At 47.8% G+C, this 21,786-nt stretch overlaps 6 protein-coding genes and 1 non-coding gene across 7 annotated transcripts; 3 read left to right on the top strand and 4 right to left on the bottom strand.

Annotated features, from left to right (window-relative positions):
• Positions 1–67: 67 nt before the first annotated feature.
• BDV37DRAFT_282056 (MT-A70 family) lies at positions 68–1,618 on the bottom strand (the record flags this gene model as incomplete). Its single annotated transcript, XM_032086953.1, has 1 exon — positions 68–1,618. The coding sequence occupies one exon, from the start codon at positions 1,616–1,618 to the stop codon at positions 68–70; it is 1,551 nt and encodes a 516-aa protein (XP_031942423.1).
• Positions 1,619–2,005: 387 nt separating this feature from the next.
• Positions 2,006–6,437, bottom strand: BDV37DRAFT_97145 (putative RNA binding protein Jsn1). Its single transcript, XM_032091517.1, has 3 exons — positions 5,863–6,437; positions 2,469–5,790; positions 2,006–2,399 (listed from the first exon to the last, which is right to left on the bottom strand). The coding sequence occupies exons 1-3, from the start codon at positions 6,096–6,098 to the stop codon at positions 2,394–2,396; spliced, it is 3,564 nt and encodes a 1,187-aa protein (XP_031942422.1). The 5' UTR covers positions 6,099–6,437; the 3' UTR covers positions 2,006–2,393.
• Positions 6,438–7,324: 887 nt separating this feature from the next.
• BDV37DRAFT_245727 (uncharacterized protein) lies at positions 7,325–7,895 on the top strand. The gene has a single exon (XM_032081683.1). It carries the CDS (start codon positions 7,355–7,357, stop codon positions 7,700–7,702), a length of 348 nt encoding a protein of 115 aa, XP_031942421.1. The 5' UTR covers positions 7,325–7,354; the 3' UTR covers positions 7,703–7,895.
• Positions 7,896–8,508: 613 nt separating this feature from the next.
• Positions 8,509–8,622, bottom strand: BDV37DRAFT_t89. The gene has a single exon. It is a non-coding gene; the product is annotated as a tRNA-OTHER (tRNA).
• Positions 8,623–8,742: 120 nt separating this feature from the next.
• On the top strand, positions 8,743–11,494 carry BDV37DRAFT_245725 (putative signal transducer). The gene is made up of 2 exons (XM_032081682.1): positions 8,743–10,973; positions 11,035–11,494. The coding sequence occupies exons 1-2, from the start codon at positions 9,131–9,133 to the stop codon at positions 11,466–11,468; spliced, it is 2,277 nt and encodes a 758-aa protein (XP_031942420.1). The 5' UTR covers positions 8,743–9,130; the 3' UTR covers positions 11,469–11,494.
• A 5,088-nt stretch (positions 11,495–16,582) lies between these two features.
• BDV37DRAFT_97038 (uncharacterized protein) lies at positions 16,583–18,389 on the top strand. The gene is made up of 2 exons (XM_032091516.1): positions 16,583–16,974; positions 17,311–18,389. The coding sequence occupies exons 1-2, from the start codon at positions 16,766–16,768 to the stop codon at positions 18,020–18,022; spliced, it is 921 nt and encodes a 306-aa protein (XP_031942419.1). The 5' UTR covers positions 16,583–16,765; the 3' UTR covers positions 18,023–18,389.
• Positions 18,390–19,176: 787 nt separating this feature from the next.
• BDV37DRAFT_245704 (uncharacterized protein) lies at positions 19,177–20,132 on the bottom strand. The gene has a single exon (XM_032081681.1). It carries the CDS (start codon positions 19,633–19,635, stop codon positions 19,345–19,347), a length of 291 nt encoding a protein of 96 aa, XP_031942418.1. The 5' UTR covers positions 19,636–20,132; the 3' UTR covers positions 19,177–19,344.
• Positions 20,133–21,786: the final 1,654 nt, after the last annotated feature.

The raw sequence follows: 21,786 nt of genomic DNA, 5'->3' as shown, positions 1-21,786 counted from the left end.
TTATGTATAAAAGAGATATCAAGGAATGAACTTGGGTATCTAAATATACGTTATAAACCAATACAGATCAACTCAAGCTCATACCATTTCCGTGAACCCACCATTCCTTCGAGTTGAACTTCAGAGCTTCATCTCCACAGGCCCACCAACCGGCAGTCAAATTGCGTGCAAATACCTCCAAAGCGGAATAAGCCGTACGATCTTCCGACATAGGAGAAGGAGAAGCATCGGCAAAGAACACCTTCTCAAAAACCTCCTTTAGATTCGGCTTCCTGGAATGCACGTCTGGAACACCGGCAATGAACCTCCTAGTGATGACGCCATCCCCTCTTTTCCCCGGCGAATTAGCTTGTTGTTGGAGGTGTCTCCTCATTCCTATGATCAGAACTTCATAAGGTTTCCGCCAGAGGCCATCTAGCGGCGTGATAGGATCCCCTTTTGTAGTGGTCTTGATCCAGATCCATTCCTCGCAAACGGAAAGACCCGCGCCTTGGATAGCGTCAAAGGCTATTTTCCGCGCTTTTGCTGAGTTGGTAATCCATATGGCTGCGATACAGCTCTGGGTTTGCTGCTCGGTCGGCTTTGGCATCGATGTACGGTCATTAGAAGTGTCATAACGGAAGATGCGATGACTGTCTTGTAAGTGCACCTTGAGTATATCTCGAATACGCTGGGTCAGTAGATCCCCCTCGAGGTAGTGCTGTGTATGGTAATGTCCGCTGCGTCGCACAGATCTATTCACCCATGGCGGATCCAGGAGGATTAGATCGAATCTCTGGTCTCGAGGGAGACCCGGTATAGGGCCTATGTAGCTGCTGGGCTTTGTGGCCGGCTGTGATATAGGCAGTTTGCAAAGTAAGAAACTCGATAGGGGTGGTATATAGAACGTATGATAATGGTGCTCCGCGCACCTGGTCTCAGTCGAGTCGTTGTGTCTTTCCAATATGCAACCAGCTCTCACAGTTGCATGGTCAGGGGACGTATTTTTGACGACAAGATTGCACAGGCCAGACATGGAATCGAGCAAATTCAATCCAGGTGAGAGGACTAAAGGCGGATTGTCCAGCACTAGGCTTTGAGGCACGCCCTGTAACTTGGTTGACTTTCCAGGAACGGTTGAACCCGTGTAGTCCTCGACTGGGAATCGGCAGTCACCATTGCTACTGGACTCTTTATTGTTTCGACTTCTTTTCCCTAGGGACACTTTTTCTTCGGGACTACGAGCAGTACAATCCCGTCCAAAGTCATGCGCTAAGGTCCTTCTTTCAAGGCACCACTCATCACCCCAGAGACCCTCCCGAATTTCATGCAGCGCCTCTCTCACCAGAGGTGAAATGGTATCATGGATTTCTCGCTCTGAAACAGGAATCCTTTGTAGGACTTTTGCCCTTGCGGTATCCGTTTTGGGTTCTGTAGATACAGGGTAGGGATCTCTCAGGGGCGTTGAAGATAAGAGATGCCTTGCACAGACGTGTCTTTTTGAGATGAGCTCTGAAGATTCTGATGGTGGTTCTTGTTGGATTGGTGGGAAATCCTGTGCCAGAGCAATGGATGTGGGAATGTCAAGAAGAAAGACTGTATTCTGAGAGTTTTGATAGAGAATTGAAGATCGAGTCATAACTGATTGCTGATTGTTTTGTGGCTTGGCAACTGCCACTGTTCTTGGGGAACATCGGAAGAGAAGTAGAGATTGAGATGGGAACTTACACGGATCATCTTAAGGACAATGTCTGACCGAATAGTTTTCTAACCCATATATATATTTTCTCCTCAGGCTTAGGCACAGAAAAGAAAAATGGCCAAACGCGTATAAGACTACAGCCACGACAGATAAAATATAAATATGTTGTCTATTTCAGAAAATGTGAATTCCTAACGAGATACAGGCACCGCTGGTCAAACAATTCACAAAAGCTTCGTATCGAGACTATCAAGGAAATTCGTCACATCACCAGCAGTCTAAACCCACCACAAGATTGAGACCACAAGAAATACAGGACTTTGAGTGATAGAAAAACAAGAGCAAAAACAACAAGAACAACGACAATTCTCCCTGTATCCAACACAACCATGGTCGAAGAAACACGGCTTGAAACTCGGTGGTTCGCACCACTTGATGCTATATTGACAATTGTGACACCACCATGCTCTTTAAAGATGAGATAAAAATGAAAATGAAATAAAATAAAAATCAATAGCACTTTTCCCTCTGTCGTCTCTCCTTTCCCCCTCTTCCAAGACGATCCAGCGTCAGTCTAGGTGAGATAAGGGTCATTTCATACATATAACCATACTACTCTGTATCCGGAAAGTAGCGAAAGATGGAATGAAAAAAATGTTAACTTTATACATAAAGTTGAAACAAAATTGGATTAAAAGGTCATATGCGAACCTCAGCGCTAATAACAGACGATGTTAGCTTCTGTACGGGGCAGTCACTGCTCACATATAGACTTGGAACCACTTACACGTCCACGTCGTCCCCCAGCGGACTGTCCTTGGGCAGGCTGCTGGTAATTAAATTGAGGAGGATACTGATACATCTGAGCCGTGTTCATAACAGGGCTAAACTGCTGGGGACCAAAGCCAGGCTGGTTAAGCATAGAGCCTGGCGGGCTCATCTGTGTAGCTCCAGACAAGGGGGCACCCTGAGCCTGCATGCCCCGAAGGTTGTCCACCGAAGGAGATCCGCCCGGATATCCAAAATTAGCGTTACCCAGGTTCGGATAAATTCCACTAGATGAGACACCGCGAGATTGCGCAGCCAAATAAGCCTGGTACTGCGCCTGTTGAAGTGGCAACAAAGGATCTTGACCAAAGCTAGAGCCATTTATTCCTGAGGCACCATTCAAAGAAGCGATAGTACCTGCAGAGCCCAGACCATTCACCCCATTGATGGCATAGGGGTCAAAAGATGCAACGTTCGACTGCTGATCGACCCGGGCATTATCCAAGTTTTGTGAAAGCATAGCGGGAACGAACTGTCCATTGTACTGCCTGTCCACGGATGACTGAGAAGGATAATTCGAAGGTGCAGGGCGAGAGGCGGGACGCTGCTGTTGTTTCTCTGAGTTATCCCTTCCATGATTATCCCGGCCACCACCACGGGATGAAAGGCCAACCTCATCCATCAGTCGCTTATATCCTTGACTTGGTGTAGCTTTCAGCTTGGTGAGAACCTTCGACACGTTCTTCACAACCTCTGCACGCATGGATTCATCGAAAAATGGCGTTGTCAGAACCTTGAAGATCAAGGTCGCCCCCGATGTTTGATCGCTCAGAATCTTCTCCAAGACCTCATCACCAGGGCTGAAGAAAAGCGCCTTCAATACTATTTCACGGGCATCAGGCTCGTTGCGTTGGTTAATAACTTTAAGAACCGTTAAATAGGCAACCTTATGGGTGCAGAGATGCACCAAGTGCGGCACAAGTCTTGGAGCAAGCACAGTTCGCCGGCGAGGGAAAGTGCAGGTGTCGAGGAACCATGTGAGCAACAGCGCACCGTTTGCATTTGTCGCGAGCTGCACGCTGTGAAGGGAGATTGCGGCGGCAAGCATGCGCTGCTGATCCTTGGTGGCGTGGTGACTTTCAAGGCAAGCTCTCATCGCGCGAGCTCCGAACCGTCCTTGAGCAACCTCCCACATACGACTCAGCATACTCTCGAAAATGAAGTCATTAAACGAAGAGCCAAAGCGAAGACAACATTGTAAAACGTAGTTTCCGTATTGATCAAGGAAAAGCGGGACAGTGTACGGGCGGAGCGCCTCCACAATCATGCTCTTCTGATTTGGACTCTGAGCGACGTCAATGATTTTCTGCGCAGCCCAGGTACCATTCTTGTGAACACCAATCTCAGCAAGGTGTGGTGCAATTTGAACAAGCATTTGCTCTTTGATCGGTTCAGAGCAGAACTCAAAAAGCTTTTGCACTACGGTGTTGCCCAAATAGTCAGAGGCAAGCTCTGCAATCTCCGGTAGCATCGAGATCGCAGTCTCTTCGATTTCCTGGACCGAGCAAGCGCCGTTATCAATTCTCTTGCGAATATCGCGAAGACGTGGGGCATCAAACATCCTGGCCTGGCTAGGCTCAGGGATTGGAGGGATCTCGTCTTCATATGCCTGGTAAGCAATGGCCTGCTGGATGCTGGCAGTTATATTGAGTGTGTCTTCGTCACTAGCACCAAATTCCTTGACGATCTGCACCATCTCTGGCTGGAGTTCAGGAAGGGGAGGTATCTGCGGTACAGCAGCCCCTGAGTCAGAGCTTTCCAAGCCATCAGCAGAGCTTGACTTGGCGTTGGGATCAGGGGTGGGAGAGGACTGGATGCCGTTAACCCCAGGAGTCCCGGATGCAGAGGTTCCAGGGACCTTGGCATATCCAATCCGGACCGGGCCTGCGCCAGGAAAGATTTCCGTGCCATTGAGTATCGATTTGGCCTGGACGGCGCTTTCCACACGCTCGAAATTGACGAATCCACAGTTCTTGTGCGTCAGTACACGGGTGGATTCGATTTTGCCGTATCTGCTAAAGATGGCTGCCAAAGAAGTGATTGTGGTGGAAACTGGAATGCTACCAATCCACAAGGCACGTGTCGGACCATCCTGATTATTCTCATCAACCACATCACCTTGTCGCATGCCCAGATTAGGAGCACCACTTCCGCCCAGATGCATCATCTGCACAGCCTCTGACAATTCATCATACTCTCCACTCTCCGCAATATTCAAGTCAGCGGCGCTAAAACTGTTCTCAAGGCGCGAAGGAGTGGCTAGATAGTTACGAATCGAGGACCGCTGAGGAGGGGCCTCTAAAATACCGGCAGTCCTGGCCCGCGGCCGGTTAACGGAAGCATGGTTAGCAAATGCTTGGACAGCCAAATTGTGTTGATGGATCTGAGCCTGGGTAGCAGCCAGCTGGGCAGCAGTTGCTGCGGCCGAGGGTGTAACAGTACCCGAAGGAATCTGCGAGTAACGGCTCTCGTACTCAAGGTCTTCATCGTCCGCATACTTTTCCTTAGCGTTCACAGAGTATGACCGAAACCTATTGTTGTTTTTCATCATAGCTAATTCCGCCAGCAACGGTGGCAGGGTAGACGCTTGCTGCTGCTGATGTTGCTGTTGTTGCTGCTGTTGAAGGAGCATGTCCACAGAGGGTCGCACAAGGCTGGCTCGTGCTTGTTGCGGGGTCTCAGCAAGACCAAGGTAATCCAGCGTCTTAACATCGGTGTCCGTGAGTCCATCTCTTGAAAAGGACGAATGGCTAGGAGAAGTAGGCCCTTCAGAGGACCGAATGCTCGTGAGGGTGGTCGCCCGGTCGCGCCCCGTAGCCCAACTAGTAGAGAACAAGGATGGTCCAAACGGGCTAGATGAGCCGAGGAAGTTTGCCCTCTGTGGCATCGAACCAGCTCGGAGACGCGACAGAGAGCCTGTGCCCCTAGCAGGAGCAGCAGGAGCAGCATGAGCAACAGTCGCGCCTGTGTCGATTCCTGAAACTCCAGAGGGGCGAAAAGGACTGGTCGACGGCGTGGGACGAGAAGTTTGAGACATAAAAGATTGTTGAAGGCTTGCCTCGTTTAGCGCACCAACAGGTGAAAATCTCGAGGGAACCGTGCCAGCTCTAGCTCTTCGTGCAGGGCTATTGATCGAACCGCTCGAAGTGGGCACCAGGTCAGGGAAACCCTCTTGGCTCGGGGACTCGGGGATGTTTTCGCGAAGCGGGGTAGAATGGCCACTGGTAGGGGGGCCCCAAATACTTGGAGAGACGCCTTCTTCCGCCTGGATTTCTCGAGCTCTAGCAAAGCGGAAGGAGTGAGTTAATGGTATAATTACGGGGAGGCGATATCAGGATGGGTATGCTACCAACCTTTTCGAGTATAGGCGAGCTCCAAGGTCATGAGAGGGGGATCCAGCCCCTAGCCTCGCATTTCCGATTGACCCTGCAGCGCCATTTAAACCGCTTGGTCCAAACGGCGACTTGACGGCGGCGGCAGTGGACAAATCGCTTGGGGAGCTGCGCCCCGTAGATGTCCCGGACATCGGTTGAGTGGTGGGAATATAATTGAGGTTCATATGACCCTCAGGTCTTGAAACAGGCAGCATTATAGATTATTTCCCTCCGCCTTGGAAAAGGCAGGCACCAGAATTCCCAGATTATAATTTTCTTATGAAGCGATAGATGATGTTGAAGGATGAAATCCGGTTCACTCGGAGACGTTCCCGAAAAGAACCATGTGTTGATCGTACAATTTTTCGGCAGCTAGAAAATACCTTGTGGAAAATAAGCACCAATTGACACCCCCGGAGATGTTCATGAACTCACTGCTTGATCCGAGCGCACTCCAGTTACCAGCGTTCAGTGTGTTGGATCGGTGTGTGAAAGGTGTTCGTAGCGGGGTCAACCGGAGGACTTGGTCAAAATAATACGTAAGCTGGAACAGATGCAATTAACAACCAGAAAGCGGAAAGAGACGATATCAATTCTGCGCAGAAATCTGTCTGTTATGCATCGACGCCGACCACCGATAGATGATGATAATCTTGGCTAGTATTCAGATCAATCTGCCACGATCCACCAAGTAATAAGATCTCCGTGATAATAATTATCGCTAGGCGACCAAGGCCCACCCGAAAAGGCCGCAAGGGACACGAGCAAGACGACTAGAATAAATGATCGGGAGAGGGCAGAGGTGGAAGAAAGCAACGGTTCGCAAATGTGCGGATCGAAAGGGCCAAGTTGAGTTGAACGGGTGGCTGGAAAATAAACTGCGCGGCTTCCGGTCAGAATGCGTCAAGAAAGATATAGTGACAGTAAAGAAAAGGACCGAAGCAAAACAAATAGAATAAAAGTGAATAATATTCTAATTGAAATAGGAGAGGAAACGAAGAAGAATTATTTTTGGGGGGGGGAAGGAAAGAAAACAAGATCATAAGAAAAATGGTGAGGATGGAAAATAAAGACGCAGGCAAAGTCGTGGTAAGCGTAAGGTACGGTCTCGAAGAGCTGATGGGAAGGGGAAAAGAGTGGGAAAGAGACTTCGACAGTGCGAAAGGGAAGGCGGTTGGTTCTTTTGCCGGATCCCGGGGCAAGGAAATGTCATATTACTGTTACTATGGTTGGTCACCGGTTTACCGCTAGGAAGAGAGTATTCGATGGGAACCGGCATGACTGCTACTAGACTTGACTAGAATGTCATTCATACTTTGCTTATAATAGTTTCTTTATCTTTGAGCACCGGATTACAGCTTCTGAGACTCTTGCTCCCAAATGGGATATATCGATACTACTCTCGTCAGGTATCCATTTTGTATTTCTCTTCGTTTAGGCAGGCGAACGAGTCAACGTCCCCAACGGCTCCATGGGTCCCATCCATAGATCTTGCCGAACCAATTTTTGGAAGAGACGACTAAATAACGCATTCGTTGTGGTCTGTCATACTCTATCTCTCTATCCGTCTCCCCTTTTCCTTTACAATTTTTTTGTCTCATCTTTATCTCTGGGGTGTCGTTTTAAGGAGCAACTATCTATGCCTTTGGACACAGTACCTGTGACTTCAAGAGTACACTGTAAATCAATGGCTGCCATAATACCTTCACGCTTCGGAAATGTTTCAGACATGAACATTTGCCCGGTCATGTGGTGTCTGAGCTCCAAAACATTACTTACCCTCACTGGGCGCTGGGCTAACTATAGGAACAAAATCTAAATTCCTCATTAGCTTAAATGAGGGCATCCATTCATACCCCTGATGGCTGGGGTTTTCCATGATGCCATCGTGGACATACATATTCTGACCATATAATTGAAGTCCATGGCAAGGTTCATAGCTGAGCCCGTGCAAACTGTAACGCATGACATGTTTTACGACCATGTTAATTTTCAACCTTGGGAGGGCTGAGTAAAGTGTGAGCTAGTTTGTATTAGTCCCATCTGATTGACAGTCCTGAAACATGCTAAACCCCGCGTTCCACCGAACCGTCTCCTGTTTGGCATGGAGTCTTGCTTGCTGACATGATGCAGGTGGTATGGGTGCTGGAGGTACAGGTGATAAGACCCATCTATTGGTCCCCTGTGACATGGTACAGTGTGAGAAGGGGAGTGATTAGTATTCAGTGGGTTCCTTGGAGACTAATGGTTGATCTTTCACGTCCCTGATGCCCACACACATATACTTTGTGACAAGTTCCTCCCCCTCTCCTCTCAGTGTCACCAACCCACAAGTGAGTGCGTACCACAGTATGAAGCCAAAAAATAAGAGCCAATAACACACCTGGGAAGGTTCAGATAACTACTACTCCATAGGATTCTAATGAGGGCGAGCCCAGGATAGGCGGCCGTTTTCGACATGGGCAGGGATTAGGAACAGTTGAAGCAGGAAGTGGCCACACCAAAATATATTGAAGTACATCATGGTTTTTTGCGTAGAATGGAAATTCCTACCGGTGCCCTTAAAGAACATTGGATAAAAGCAAAATGAAAGGGGAGCGAACCCAGGGGCGGCAAAAAAAGGAACAACAAGACTGAGATTCGAACTCTGGCCCTCGAAAGAGGTTGCATAACTACGGATATCCCGTAGGGAACTACTACTAGTAGTAGGTGCAGCGTTAACCACTCCGCCATCTTGCCTCCTCGTTGGCTAAATTTGTCAAACTCATTGGTTTGTTTTATCAAAGTTGACTACCTAGGTATAGAAACAATTGAACATAAGGTGCCTTCGCGCTGAAGCTTCTTTCAACCCCGATACACGCTTATCAGCGAGATTCTAGGATCCAGATATTCTCTCCCGACCCATGAACCCTTAAGCATTCCACCAAGGCGGTTTCCGCTTCTCTGAAGCAGATCTTTAGCCGCACTGTACGTCGGTCCCCTACCGCACCCTCCTTCACTTTTAGTTACTTCACGCGCCTTTTCCCATTTTCCTTTTTGGCGTTTGCAGCGCCGGCCCTCCCATAAGTCCGGAGACCCAACAAATCTCCGACCTTTATATTAACAAGCCCTGCGGATTCTCCGAATCAAGCGCAAGTAAACGTCTCGCCGGATCCCGTCATCTCGTTTTGTCCGGACGTGTTTCCGTGATCAGCTTCGATACAGGCCATTATCGCGCCCCCCACTCAATTCCCAAGTTACACAGAAAATGGCGGATGATAATGTCGGCCAATCTTCCGCGGAAGAGGAGATGCCAGTGGTATCCCTTATTCAGGGACGGTCAAAACGAAGTACAGCAGGACGCCACATGTCTGCCCTTCTCAATGCCGAAGCCGATGATGACCTTGCTCTTCTATTTGAGGAGGTTGATGATGATAACGAGTTCTCTGTCAATGCAGAAGAGGAAGGGGGCGAAGAAGACGATATGGGTCTAGACTCCTCGTCGGACGAAGAGGACCAAGGGCCCAATGCTCGGTCTGATGACTACGAAGGGGAAACGCAAATACAGAAGGAGGAGAAGGCAGAAAAGAAAAAACGAAGGGCCCAGCAAGATCTTCGATTTAAAATAACAAGCAAGAAGGTTAAAATAGATCCCACCGCCGTGTCCGCAGTACCCGCCCCCCCTCGACCGAAGAAGAAGTCGGAGCGTATTTCATGGATTCCTACGCCTGAGGAGGGGCCCACGCGATCATCCTCACGTCGCCAGACTATGCAGAACAAGGAGCTTACGCACGCACGACTTAAAGATAGTGAGGAGAAGCGCATTCGGCTCATAGCGACTATGGAGGAGGCAGCGAAAAGAAAGGCGCATTTGAAGCCCAAAGAGATGACACAGGCAGAGCGCCTTGCCGAAGCTGAAAGGGTTGAAAGGCAGAATAGCAAAAGCCTCAATCGATGGGAGGAGATGGAAAGGAGAAAAGCGGAAGAACGAAAAGCCAAAATCGAGGCCCTTCAAAACCGCCGTCTTGAAGGTCCTGTTATGTCTTACTGGAGTGGCGTAGCTACCTGGGTTGATGGTCGCTTGACACGCCTCGGTAAGGTCGACATTACACCAAAGGTTGAAAAGGAGGATAATACGCGGAAGAAAAGCAAGAAGCCGGACAAGGAGGGAAAGGCTGCGACAGAGCAAAAGCCTGCAGATGTCTCTACTACCAGCTCTGCCACGACACAACCCGTACCCCCAACTATATCTGAAAGTGCTGCAGGACCAGTCATATCTGGTGGGGATAATACGTCAAAAGAAACACAAGACCCTACACCAACCGAGAAAACGGACCCTCTTCCCGTGCAGGGGAGTGATGCGAAACTCGAGAGTACAACTGTTACTGCCACGGGTGACTCTACAGTCTTGACACCTTCACCTGCTCGATCTCCTAAACTCGTGCCCGATGATACACAGGCCACCGAACCTGCTGCAGATGCAGAGCCACAGACGGAAGGAACGGAACTTCCAAAGAAGACACCTGAGGACAAATCTATAGAAAATGCCCCAGAAAGCGAACAAGAGTCAAAAAGCCGCGTCGAGTCGAAGCCCGAAGAAGCTCCAAAAGACCCAGTTCCAGGTCCAGAAGATGTGCAGATGTCAGATGATGTCCCCGCTCCGAAAAGTGAGGCACAGGAGGAGGTAAATCAAGATCCGACGCCCCCGGAAGGCAACGACATCGCTATACCGAAGGAAACAGCTGCCGAATCCACGACTCAACCTGGGCCTGACACAGTTACAGCCCCTCAGGTTGTTCCGCCCCCTCCCCCTCCTGCTACTATTGCTGCCGCCCCGGATGCCCCGGATGCCCCTGCTGTGCCTGTACTACCCAATCAAGAAGGAGAGAGTTCTGTGGCGATGCAACAGGAACAGGTGGCTCCGGAGGTACAACTGGATCAACCAGCTGCTGCAGGCGAGGAGGCGCCACAGCCTCAAATTCCACAGCATCCGCCAGTCATTGAACACGCTGGGAGATGTCTCACAGTACTGGAGAATTTTGACGACAAGACTGCCCAGAGCCGCGAGTTCAGCATCTATTTCAATGCGAAGAAGCCGCCAAGGCTTGCCAGTATGTAGCGGGCCCGTTTTCTCTACCTCTCATTTCCTAAGTTTGCTAACATCCTGAATAGAGATTTCTTCGTCACTCTGCGTTATTACATCCCTTCCGTCGCGCTATCGGGACCCCGAAACGGCTCTTCCTTTTGCGAACGCATACGCATACAATGAAATCCGGAATACTGTCGCTCAGAAGTACGCCTGGAGCACTATGCTCGGATGCTACGTGGGCCCCGCCGGTGTTGCTGCACGTGGAGTTCCCGAGCGCTTTCTAGATCCGAAGGCTCCGCCGCCGGAAAAAGCGAGTGAGAAGAAGGACAACAATGATGATGGTGAGCCTGCTGATAAAAACAAGGATAAAGTAGGTGAGACAACAAAAGCTTCCCAGGATACCACCAACGCGTCTACTCCAGCAGCTGCTACTACACCTACACCTGCACCTGCACCTGCACCTACAGCAGCAACGGAAACTGGAGCGGGCGATCCTATGGAAGTTGATAAATCATAAACAAGCAACAGGAACCCAGGAGGCTGTATTGCTTGGATACTTGTACTATATTGTGATACCCTAGATAGAATAATGGATTTCTACTACAATACCTTTGCCGAAGTACATACGTCGTTTAGTATGTTATAGTGACGGTCTGCTTTGCTCGACCAGGTCAGTTCCTTATATTGTTCAACAAGCCTGCCCGGTCTACATTGAGCTAGGTCTAAGGGCCAAGCTATTATTCTTTTCAGACAAGGCGTTAAAAAATGTGGCCCAAGCATCAAAAAACGAAAAACACTGAGATTCGGCCTCAGACCCCAGAAGGGATTGCATAAGTATCCTTGCAACGTTAATCACTCCGCCATCTTGCCAGAGGTTATAACAAAGCTTATCCTAAAGTTGATAGAGATGGGTTATTGAATGATCAGTCCGCACCTCATAGCCTTCTTCATTTCCCTCTCTATTGTTCGAGTGAAACTAGGCTTCTTGCACCTACTCTCCCTCAATTGATATACTTTTGTCTATGTGCCGTCTGTTTTTATCCCGAGTGTTACATACTGTCAATAGGTCTAGGAAAACAACGCTTAGGCTCTAGTACTATATTCTCTCCAGCCTGTCCTTGCCAGTAACAGGGTCTTCTACCCCCATGCAGTAACTGTCCTTTGTTTAGATCTCGCTGAGCTAGTGTCTTGGCCACTCTCGCCTTGTGGTAGTCTGTTACGACATCCCGTGTCTCTCTACTTGCGGATTACCCTGATATTAATATTGGTAAGCTGGCCCGATGCATCCTTATTTGTGGCACATATATCACTTTTGACAATGAGTGAGTTGAGATTTTACAAGGTGATAGAAGAAGGGACACATTGTCGTTGTGACTTGGTATGACAAAGAAACGCATGTTTTTGGCCCGTACTTCACCAAGCAGGAATTTGGCATTAATCATTAACACTAAAGCCAGGGGTATATCGAAATATCAGATCAAATGTTCGGTGGCCTTCAACTTTGATCGTGGCGTCGCATCCTAAGTGCATGCGCTTCTGACCATCAAAAATCAAAGTTAAGAATCAACATGACTGCTCACAGTGATGGGGGAGAGATTTTCGGTAGAATGTCAATCCTAAAATGGTCCTATTTTCCGTGTTCATTTATATCTTGCCATACATCCTTGACACAGCAATGGAGAATAGTCGATATCCTTCGCCCGTATGTCGATAAATGGGAATGGCAATTGTTCGAAGATAAAGTTGAGGCGAAGAAAGAAAACATAAAGGCAGAGCTCGCATTTGCAGACAGTAATGACAATCACCTAGTCTCGACGAAATCTCGCAACCTGGTACTGAGGTTGTGTCAAACCTACTAATGCACGTTCATTGATGACGAGATGCTCAAACCAGCTAAGGGTCAACTGTGGTATACCAGTCTAAGGGCTTTGGGTTCCTCCCTCTAAACGCGATTTAAACCCTGAACCTTGTAATTATATACAGCTAAAGTATATTATAGGGTTGTATCAACCATTGTTTCCTTTATTCGCATTATGCTTATCGATTGCTGTCATACAGAACTACCCCCTACGAGCGAGATAGCCAGAAATGAGGTGTCAGATCAAGGCTGCCTAGTAAGCTATCCTCGTTTGCATACAAGGTCCTTGCTCGTCAAGGAAAAGAAGAAGAATAAATAGAAAGCGGAGGAGTTTCCCCCCTGCGATCCCGCATCTGTTCCGGAATGACTATAGTAGGGTTGACTCAGGCTATGCTCAGTTCGTGTGAGTTTATTCTAAGATTATGTGGAAAACAGAATTAATTCCGTGCTATTGCGATATTAAACTACGGTATGATGACAGTGCCAGAAGGGCCGCATGCAGATGCAGAATGAACCCTGGGAAACACGTATAGTATGATTCGGCCTACCGACGGATTCAAGAAGGGTTGACTAGTACTAGTAGTTAAGTGTTAGACTCCGTTGTTAGCACGAAAGAGCTTCAGTTGACCATCCCATGATTGTCCGAATCGAGTAATACGGCATGTGAACCCTCACTCGTGATGCTCCCCGCCTCCATTCTGCATCAGGGGACCAAACCTAGAGAAGATGGTATTTGCTTTTTTCACCTCTCTCTCTTTCTTTCCCTCTCACATACCTTTCTTAGCAAAATGTTTACTTTTGCTGAATGACTCAATGCGCGCATGGCCAAATCAGGTACCTGCAACATTTCTGCAACCACCCTCCAACTGCATGAAACACCGCATCGGCGGTTTTATTTCATTGTAGTGGCCTCCTGCCCCATGCGGCTACCTACAGTATGAACTAGTTTGGATTGGAATGAATAAGTCGCGCAGCGCAAAGTGAGGCTGCCGGAGACCAAGCTGAACAGTCGAGAACCATGCCATACTACACACCAGACAATATGGCGGACAAGAACGGACTTGGGTGATGAATAATGACGGCCCACAGTGGGCTATTTTGGAAACACTGGTCTGGAATAGAGTCTAGAAGTCAATCTTGGTTTGGGACACATTTTCGTAAGGCAGGAATAAAGACGATCCCTGGGACAGGGAGTGGGAATTCGTCTCCGCTATTGATCGAAATCGATGTGATTGAATATCGAAGATGGATCATCCACAACAGCGGAACAGTGTTGATTCGTTGACGCGCCAGTCCACAACTGGATCCAGGACATGTCATATTATTATGCAGAGTCTAGCACCTAACTACTGGGTTTCCTGTCTTGAGTACTCCGTACTATGAGGTATTCGTATACGTTTCTTGTTCATCATCGACTTCGTTTATTCCCCGCTATGCTGCCCCGCCTTTGATAGTGTTACTTTTCGATTGCTACGATTTACCGTTTTTGAGAACCGTTGAGGGGGGAGGAAACGCCATTTATCGGAATAGTGGGTACAAGTGGGAATATACTGCCAGTCCTTTCTATTCCGTTTGGATATTGGAAAAATCCAATAAAGTGTTGCCTATATGTTTGAAATGTCCAATAAGACGAAGATCCGTGTGCGATACGGGGAAATTGCCTCACAAGTCAGGAGACATGGTTTTTTTTTTTCTTTCCCTCTCCCTCTCTTTCCCCCTAGATTATAGCGTCATACGAAAAGAGTGAAAGGAAAATAAAAGAGAAAAGGTACAAGAGAAGACAAAGAGGTAAGAAATTGTCATAGCCCACCCGTCCTTGTTTGAACAGGGATGAATAGTTCGATATGTGAGTACCTGAGCGAAACCATGTGCCATATGGTGCAATCATTGGACCTGAAAGGCTGTTGATCCTAGCGCACGGGTTCTCAGATACTGCAGACACCGCTTACTGTAGTGTTCTGGATGCAGTCCACATGGAATGCATGTACGTAAAGCCAATGCCTTTTTTGCCTCAGCCTGTCTGACTTGGCTAGAACAGGTGGAGTGGGTCCGGCTGAGCGTTGTTCATAGCTGAGGGTCAAGAGACAGACCTTTATCGCTATAGATTCATTCATGGATGCCCGAAGTCCAGAGTGGTAGCCCCGCGTCAAATACGCATCAAGGCCAAGCACCAGGCCATCCGAACGCAAGTGACATGATTGGAGCTTGATGTCCTGTTTGATCCGATAAGCGTGCTTCGGTCGGTTAATGAAAAAAGAAGAATATCAGTACATCCCTATTGGAATGGGGAACAAAATGACGGTGACGGTTTAGTTGTGATGTAGCAAGAATGGGAGGGGAGGGGTTATCAAACTTGCACACAGGCCATTTAATTCTTTTCCTGATTTCATTTGAATCGAATCATCCGCTGGGTCATATAAATCTAGGCAGAAAGGACCACAGAATTGTATGGGCATACTTTACGACGTAGAGTATCACTTTCCTCATATGTTCAACTTACCAGGCTTCTTCTCCACTCAATTCAGAGACACTCCACCTATTTATAGGAGACCAAACGCAGTGGGTATTCCTCTTCCTTGTACCTACTATACATAGTACTACAGTCTTGTGTCAATGAGTTAAGGGTGGAACATCAGTGGTGAGGTAAGCAGTGGTTGTCGTTACATTTATGTTCGTTTTCATGGAATGATTGCGCGTTTGGATACCATGCCTCAGGCACGCCAGGCAGTCTAGACCTTTCCCCAAATGGCGTGACTTTCCTTTTCGCTGTGACGTGCTCGGGTCACGTCAGCCCCTCGGGGGTCCCCTTCCAATTTGTTTTGAGCCTACTCCACTGTCTCAAAGAATGGCAGATCGTTCCAATGGATCCAATGATTCAGCGCTAATTCTGGCTTTTCTTCACAGGAAACCCCAAATTCTAGAATTCCGCCTCTTTCCTTTTTTTAGTTATATCCATGTCTCTCTTTTTCTGGTCTCTTCTGGCTATTTGAACGGAGTACATAACCGCCATCGCCAGATATTTGGGTTGACGTATTTTTATCTCAGATCCATATACACACACATCCGCATCACTCCATACTTATTATACTCGTGGTCTACCATATCTTCCTTCGGCATCCCTTTCTCATACCAGCCCTGTCGGTGTTAATCCCCCGAGTGATTTTCCTCGGCTGCAGCTTGACATATTTCGATTAATGCCGCATAGTCGTACTACAGATCATCAGTACTCCCAAAAATTATTCATTCGCACGTGCCTTTCGACAAAAACACTCCATCGAAAGAAAGGATAAAAACATTGCAGAGATACCGGAAACAAAACAAAAAAGAAACCACAATCCCCAAGAAAAGAGATTCCGAGGTATGTTACCTATCGCTGTTACGACTTATCTACTATCTATACGCGTTCATTCTTTTCCTTATCTCTCCCCACTCAGCGACCCATGATAACACCCATCAAGCCCCGTGTATTACCGTTTATTCGGGTTATGATCTATCTGACTGGTATTTAATGCGCCACTGCAGATAAAAGTCCCAGGAAAGCTTATCGCTGATTCTACGGACCGAAATATTTTGGTGGAGATTTGCCTCATTGCTGACTGGGCTGGTCGCAATATTAATCGCTCAGATCTTGTCCTACCTTAGCATTCCTCCTGATTGATGGACTCGCCATCGCACATCATTTTCCTGGAGAGAAAAAAAAAGGGAAATTAAAAAAGAAGAATAATTGGGGAAATAATACTTTAGCAATACAACGGCGGTCTGAGACAATTGTTCCAACGAGTTACTCAATCGCCCCTGCTAGCCGCAAATCCCTCATACTTTGGTGACCTTAGGGGAGATTTAGTGCTCCACCGCTGGACCCGGCGTCCCTTTGGCGCAAGGTACCTATCGTCGAACTATCCCAGATATATCTGTGGTCCATATTATATTTATACGCAAATCTCTCACCGCCATCCATGACTCAAGGCAACTTTTCTTTTCACCATCGACGCTCTCCTTCCGGTTCGTATGCCCCGAAGCTGAGAACAGCCCGGCCGGCACTACATCGGAAAGGCACATCCTTTGTGAATCACTCCATCTCGAAGCTGGGTGCAGGACACACCAGGTATAGTGAATCAGATAACGAGAGTCAATTCGAGATGGCGGCCAGTTTTCTCAATTTTTGGTATGTCTAGTCAATCTTTAATCGATCGATGAACTCATGATTTCTTTTTCCTTGGCCTTATCACCAGCTCTCCCCTTGCATTCCAGAAGCTTTGGTTTATCTGGAATCGAAGCTAACCCATTTCTGCAGTGCCATGTGCGAGAGACAGATTACCATACCGGACAATTCTCGCCTTTATTGTAGTGAAAGGTATGTTGCTCGCCTTATCATGACTTTATCATCTTCTACCCTGGCACAGCCCCCTTGTCTTCTGTTTATATCCCGAGCATGCCCCCCTCAACCTATCTTCCTCCCCGATTTACTTAAATGAACTCTCTACTTATACTTCTTCTTTAGTTGCCGTCGCAAGGACTCCCATAAACCACTCTCAGCTTCCTTCACATCGAATCACACCATGTCATCTTCCTCCACTCCTCCATCTTCTCCTCCTATGTCTCCCCGAACCATTGTACCACCTATGACTCCCACCAAAGCTCCTATCACATCGACTCAGGCCACCCGGATACTGGGTGAGTTCCACGACTCCACGACAGATCAGGACCCGTCCGAATGGAAGCCGGTAATACCCATGGGTACCAATGGTTCAGCCTCGCTGGCTTCATCGGAAGCCTGGCAGTATCTGTCTCGATTTCACAGCGGCTCTGCGCCCGTCCCGATGCGCCGTCCCAGGGTCGAACACCGGAGCTCAGCCAGTTTGTTCACGCTGTTGGGTAGTACGGGTGCCCCTCCATCGCTGACACATTCCCCATCTACTGCGGCGTCTTCTTTCAGCAGCAATGCTTCTGAGAGCTACCTGAATGAGCCGGCCCATCGTCCGTTGCCTCCCCGCCACAAATCCAACTTCTCGGGTAGTGCTAATGGCACGAAGGGCGTTGAGCTAGTTGTCCCTCACATGGAGGTTCGGGTGGGGGACTCTACTGTCGACATGACCAGGGGATCCATTTTTCCAGCAAGCAGTGGGCTTTGGGGGGATCACAATGACAAGTTGCCCGCAACCGTCAGGATTTCGGGTACCGTGCCCCTCCATACACCTGTGCGCCCGCAGTAAGAATTTCTGTGGGTAGCTGGATTGCTGCTGTCCTCAATGGGCTTAAGTGACGTGATTGTCATTGTAAGGCGCGTGGACATGGTGTTACGGGACTAGTTGGATTATAGCTATCTTTCTTTTGGGTTTGAAACTTGCGTGTGGTTTTCAAGGAGTCAGCGGATCTCCAAACAAGCGAGGAAATATGACGTTACGGACGAAGGACATGGTAGTTCTATCTTTGCTTTCAGAATTCAGCGAATCGCACCGAATAGATGTTAATAGCGCAGGCTCAGACAAGCATTTGGCTAATAGGTTACATAGATAAGGTATAGCAAAAATGGATTTTCATGTGGTGTCTATGTGACGATGTGCCGACAGTAGTTCTAGGGCTGACAAGTATGTACTAAAATCCCCGCTTTGTTTTGACATGATTACATACACTTCTCCCAGTAGAAAATATAAAAAAAAAAATAAGAAATTCAAAGACGGAGGCAAATAGACTATAATTAGACCCGCTAGGGCGATCCTTTGCAAATCATGCGCTCAATCTTGGGGTACTAAAAATAACGGCCGAGCTTCGTCCCATTCAAGATCCATCTAGTATACGTTATCAATACCTCCTGGTATGGGCTACTGGTTTGATAAGGGCTGGACTGGGACCAATAAAGAGAGCCTTCATATGTATTATTATCAATGAGTTTTTTTTCCTACTCATTTCTGTATCCATGGAATTACTGGACTGATACTTACACTAAAGCACTATACATAGGCAGAGTTATGTTAGGGCTACTAAGCCCTGACAAGCAGTACATACGTTGCAGTATATGTACTACTGTACTACGCACCACACGAGTTGAAAGGATCACACTTTCAAATCAACGTACTTTCTCTCGAATCAGCTGTACATTAAAAGGCTGTATCGGATAGGATACATGTAAGATGTCTTTCACGACGATGGCCAGTGTAGGTAAACCCTCGAGTACATTCAATATACATTCTGGAGAAGGAAAGAAAGATCCCTGAACATCCCCCTAGCATGCAAAGTCCAAACATGCAACGATATTCACAATGATCATTCGCTGACTGACAGCCCCCCCGACTCTGATATCATCAATTGCTCCAATAACCAGGAGAACAAAAAAGAGGGAGGATAACAAATCTTTTGAAGCCCACTCAACCACACACTCTCATGCAGTCTCTTCCAAAACCAATTGAATCTATACCCGGGGTCACGACTTCTCCTCCTCTGGATGTTTCTCATTTCCCCAGTTAATGTGATCCGCCCAGTCATCCGCATGGTCATCCGAAAAACAGCAAGCGTAGCACCCCTTCGCTGGTCGGAACTATATACGATGGCACTGGTTAGCGTTCACGTCTACCATATCCGGTAGGAGAAAAAAGTGTATAGGAAATGGCAGAAAGGCGAAAGGGAGAAACAAAAGGTGTTCACATACGAAGGGCACGGTAGGAGCCTCGCATCTCAATTCATGCACGCTCGTCACGCAATCCCCTACACAGAGTGTATTTCCCGTATCGATTCCATCGGATCTTTCCATCATTTGGCCGTAGATCCCTGTGGCCAAGAGGCAGAGGGTGGTGATGTAACGCACGGAGAGTTGGCCGCGCATATTCATATTGAGATTTATATTGATTGATCTTGGTATGTGGATAAGGTTGTATGTTCAATCAAGACTTTATAGATATAGAAAGTAGAGGTTCTACATGAGTGAGGACGTGCAGGATACTTTAACTACTGACACCCATGTCCCGTTTCTGGTGATATGCAAGGGGGACCTAGGTACCTTGGATGGGGAGGGAATGGGGCGGAAGTCGGGTGGACGAGAGAAGAGTTGTTTATGGGGTTGATGGAGGTTTCATTGGTGTGTCAACAGGGTTGGCGTAAAGGAATGTTAGAGGCAGCGCATTAACGGGGTGTCAGGAATTTTGGCTTGCCTGGGGCATGTGGCAAACAAACAAACATGCTCTCCTTTTGTTTTTGATTATTTTCTTTAGAGTCTTGGATAAACGTCCGATGATTTGGACCTGCCTACTCCTTGGAGGAATATACAGTTGATGTATACAGAGATTACAAGTTGGGTGACGATGTCTATGAATCTCTGCCTGCAGATGAAGGTATGGATCATGAATGTTTAGTATTTTTCAGGCTATAGCAAATGTATAGCTATTGAGAGGTCCTAAGTAGGGGTTGGCAGGAATAACTAAGGGGGACGATTGTTTATAGAACCCGGGACCTGAGATGAATCTAAGGGAGCCCCTCTCAAGGGCGCGTCATTGGTTTCGGGCAGACGCGACGGTTCTTTAAGTGTAAGCAAGTCCACGCCTTGAGGGACTGCCACAGGGGACATTATCTTGGAAAAAGTACTGGTGGTCGGTTTAGTTCTGCCCTTTTATCGCTCCTTGCTTGCCGGCCACAGCATTTGATGTAGGATTCTCTCTCTCTACCGAACAGATTAGAGTTTACTGGACAGGTATTAATATTTGTCCATAGTTGAACATCCAGTTGGAAAAACTTCGCGGCTAATGAGTTGTTATCAAGCCGGTCCCCCTTGCTTTCCTGTCTCTGCCAGATTGATATCAATACCTCGAATTAACTCCAGCGTCGTAACGACAGATCGTACACCCCATGGGGATATTGTTAGCCTCTTGAAAATGAATGTATTTCACCGCAGAGCCTCATCTTTTGGTTGATAATTTAGCCGGGTTACTTTTGGTGATTGAATACTTCCCCGATTTTACACCCCCAACGAGTGCAGCCAATGATCCATGCAGGGAGACCTTAGCGTAAATTTGTAACGCTATGTTCGAGAGGTGTCAAATCTGACCGTAGCGTTCCCGTTATGAGTGCCGAGGGAGTCGGGTAGGCAGTTGCATTGGTAAACATCACATTCAATGCAGTACGCAAAATGCTTCTGAAGAGCCGTCTATTAATCACAAACGAAGACGAGAGAGGAATACATTCTGTCATCCTTGAGAAGCGATATTCATCGCAATCAAAACAAAGCAGTTGCAGATGTCGGCTGAATGCTACTCAGGAACTCCACTGCGGCCGGATATAATTTCCAAGCGAGTGGATAGCTGACACCTTTCAGAACAACTTGAAAGGATATGCTCCCGAACGAACTTTGACATAGAGCTATGCTGCCATCATAACGTCGCTGAACACGAACATGGCAAATCAGTAAATGTAAGCAGGTATAACAGATGTCACTTGGGCTCTTCCCAGTCACAGATGGCAACCCACTGTTACCCTGCCCAATTCGATGCTTGAACCATATATAAGAACAGTACTGCACTGTTGGTCGACTATGATGAGCGTTGCACGCATTGTTCCATGCAGTTATATCCGCTGACCGCGGTGAAGAAAGACGCCCTTTAAATGAATTGCACCTCCCAACGGTGGCTATCTAACACCCCGTCTCGCCACTGACACTGAAACTTCGTCATATCTTCTATTCTCAGGGGCCGCGTTTCCTCCAGCAATGTGGGCTTTGATGCAGACATTCTGACGGAAACCCCCGAACTGTCAGCCAGCTAATTGACCGTGGCCTTGAATAGGTAACCGCCACCACTAGATGGTCCGGTCGTTTCCGTGCTGCCCGACCACTAACTCCATGCTCCAGTTCTGCGGGTGCCAGCCACTGGACTCGATAGTTATCAAATCACCTGATCAGGTTTCCAGAATCTTGACCTGCGATAAGTTCTCAAGCAGGTGGGTTTGAGTTACATAGCCCAAGGTTCCCCTAAATGACACCTGGACAAGCGTC

Source organism: Aspergillus pseudonomiae, assembly GCF_009193645.1.
Source record: "Aspergillus pseudonomiae strain CBS 119388 unplaced genomic scaffold BDV37scaffold_25, whole genome shotgun sequence".
Lineage (NCBI taxonomy): Eukaryota > Fungi > Ascomycota > Eurotiomycetes > Eurotiales > Aspergillaceae > Aspergillus > Aspergillus pseudonomiae.
Note: the sequence above shows the minus strand (reverse complement) of the source record. Positions and strands in the feature narration are given on the sequence as shown.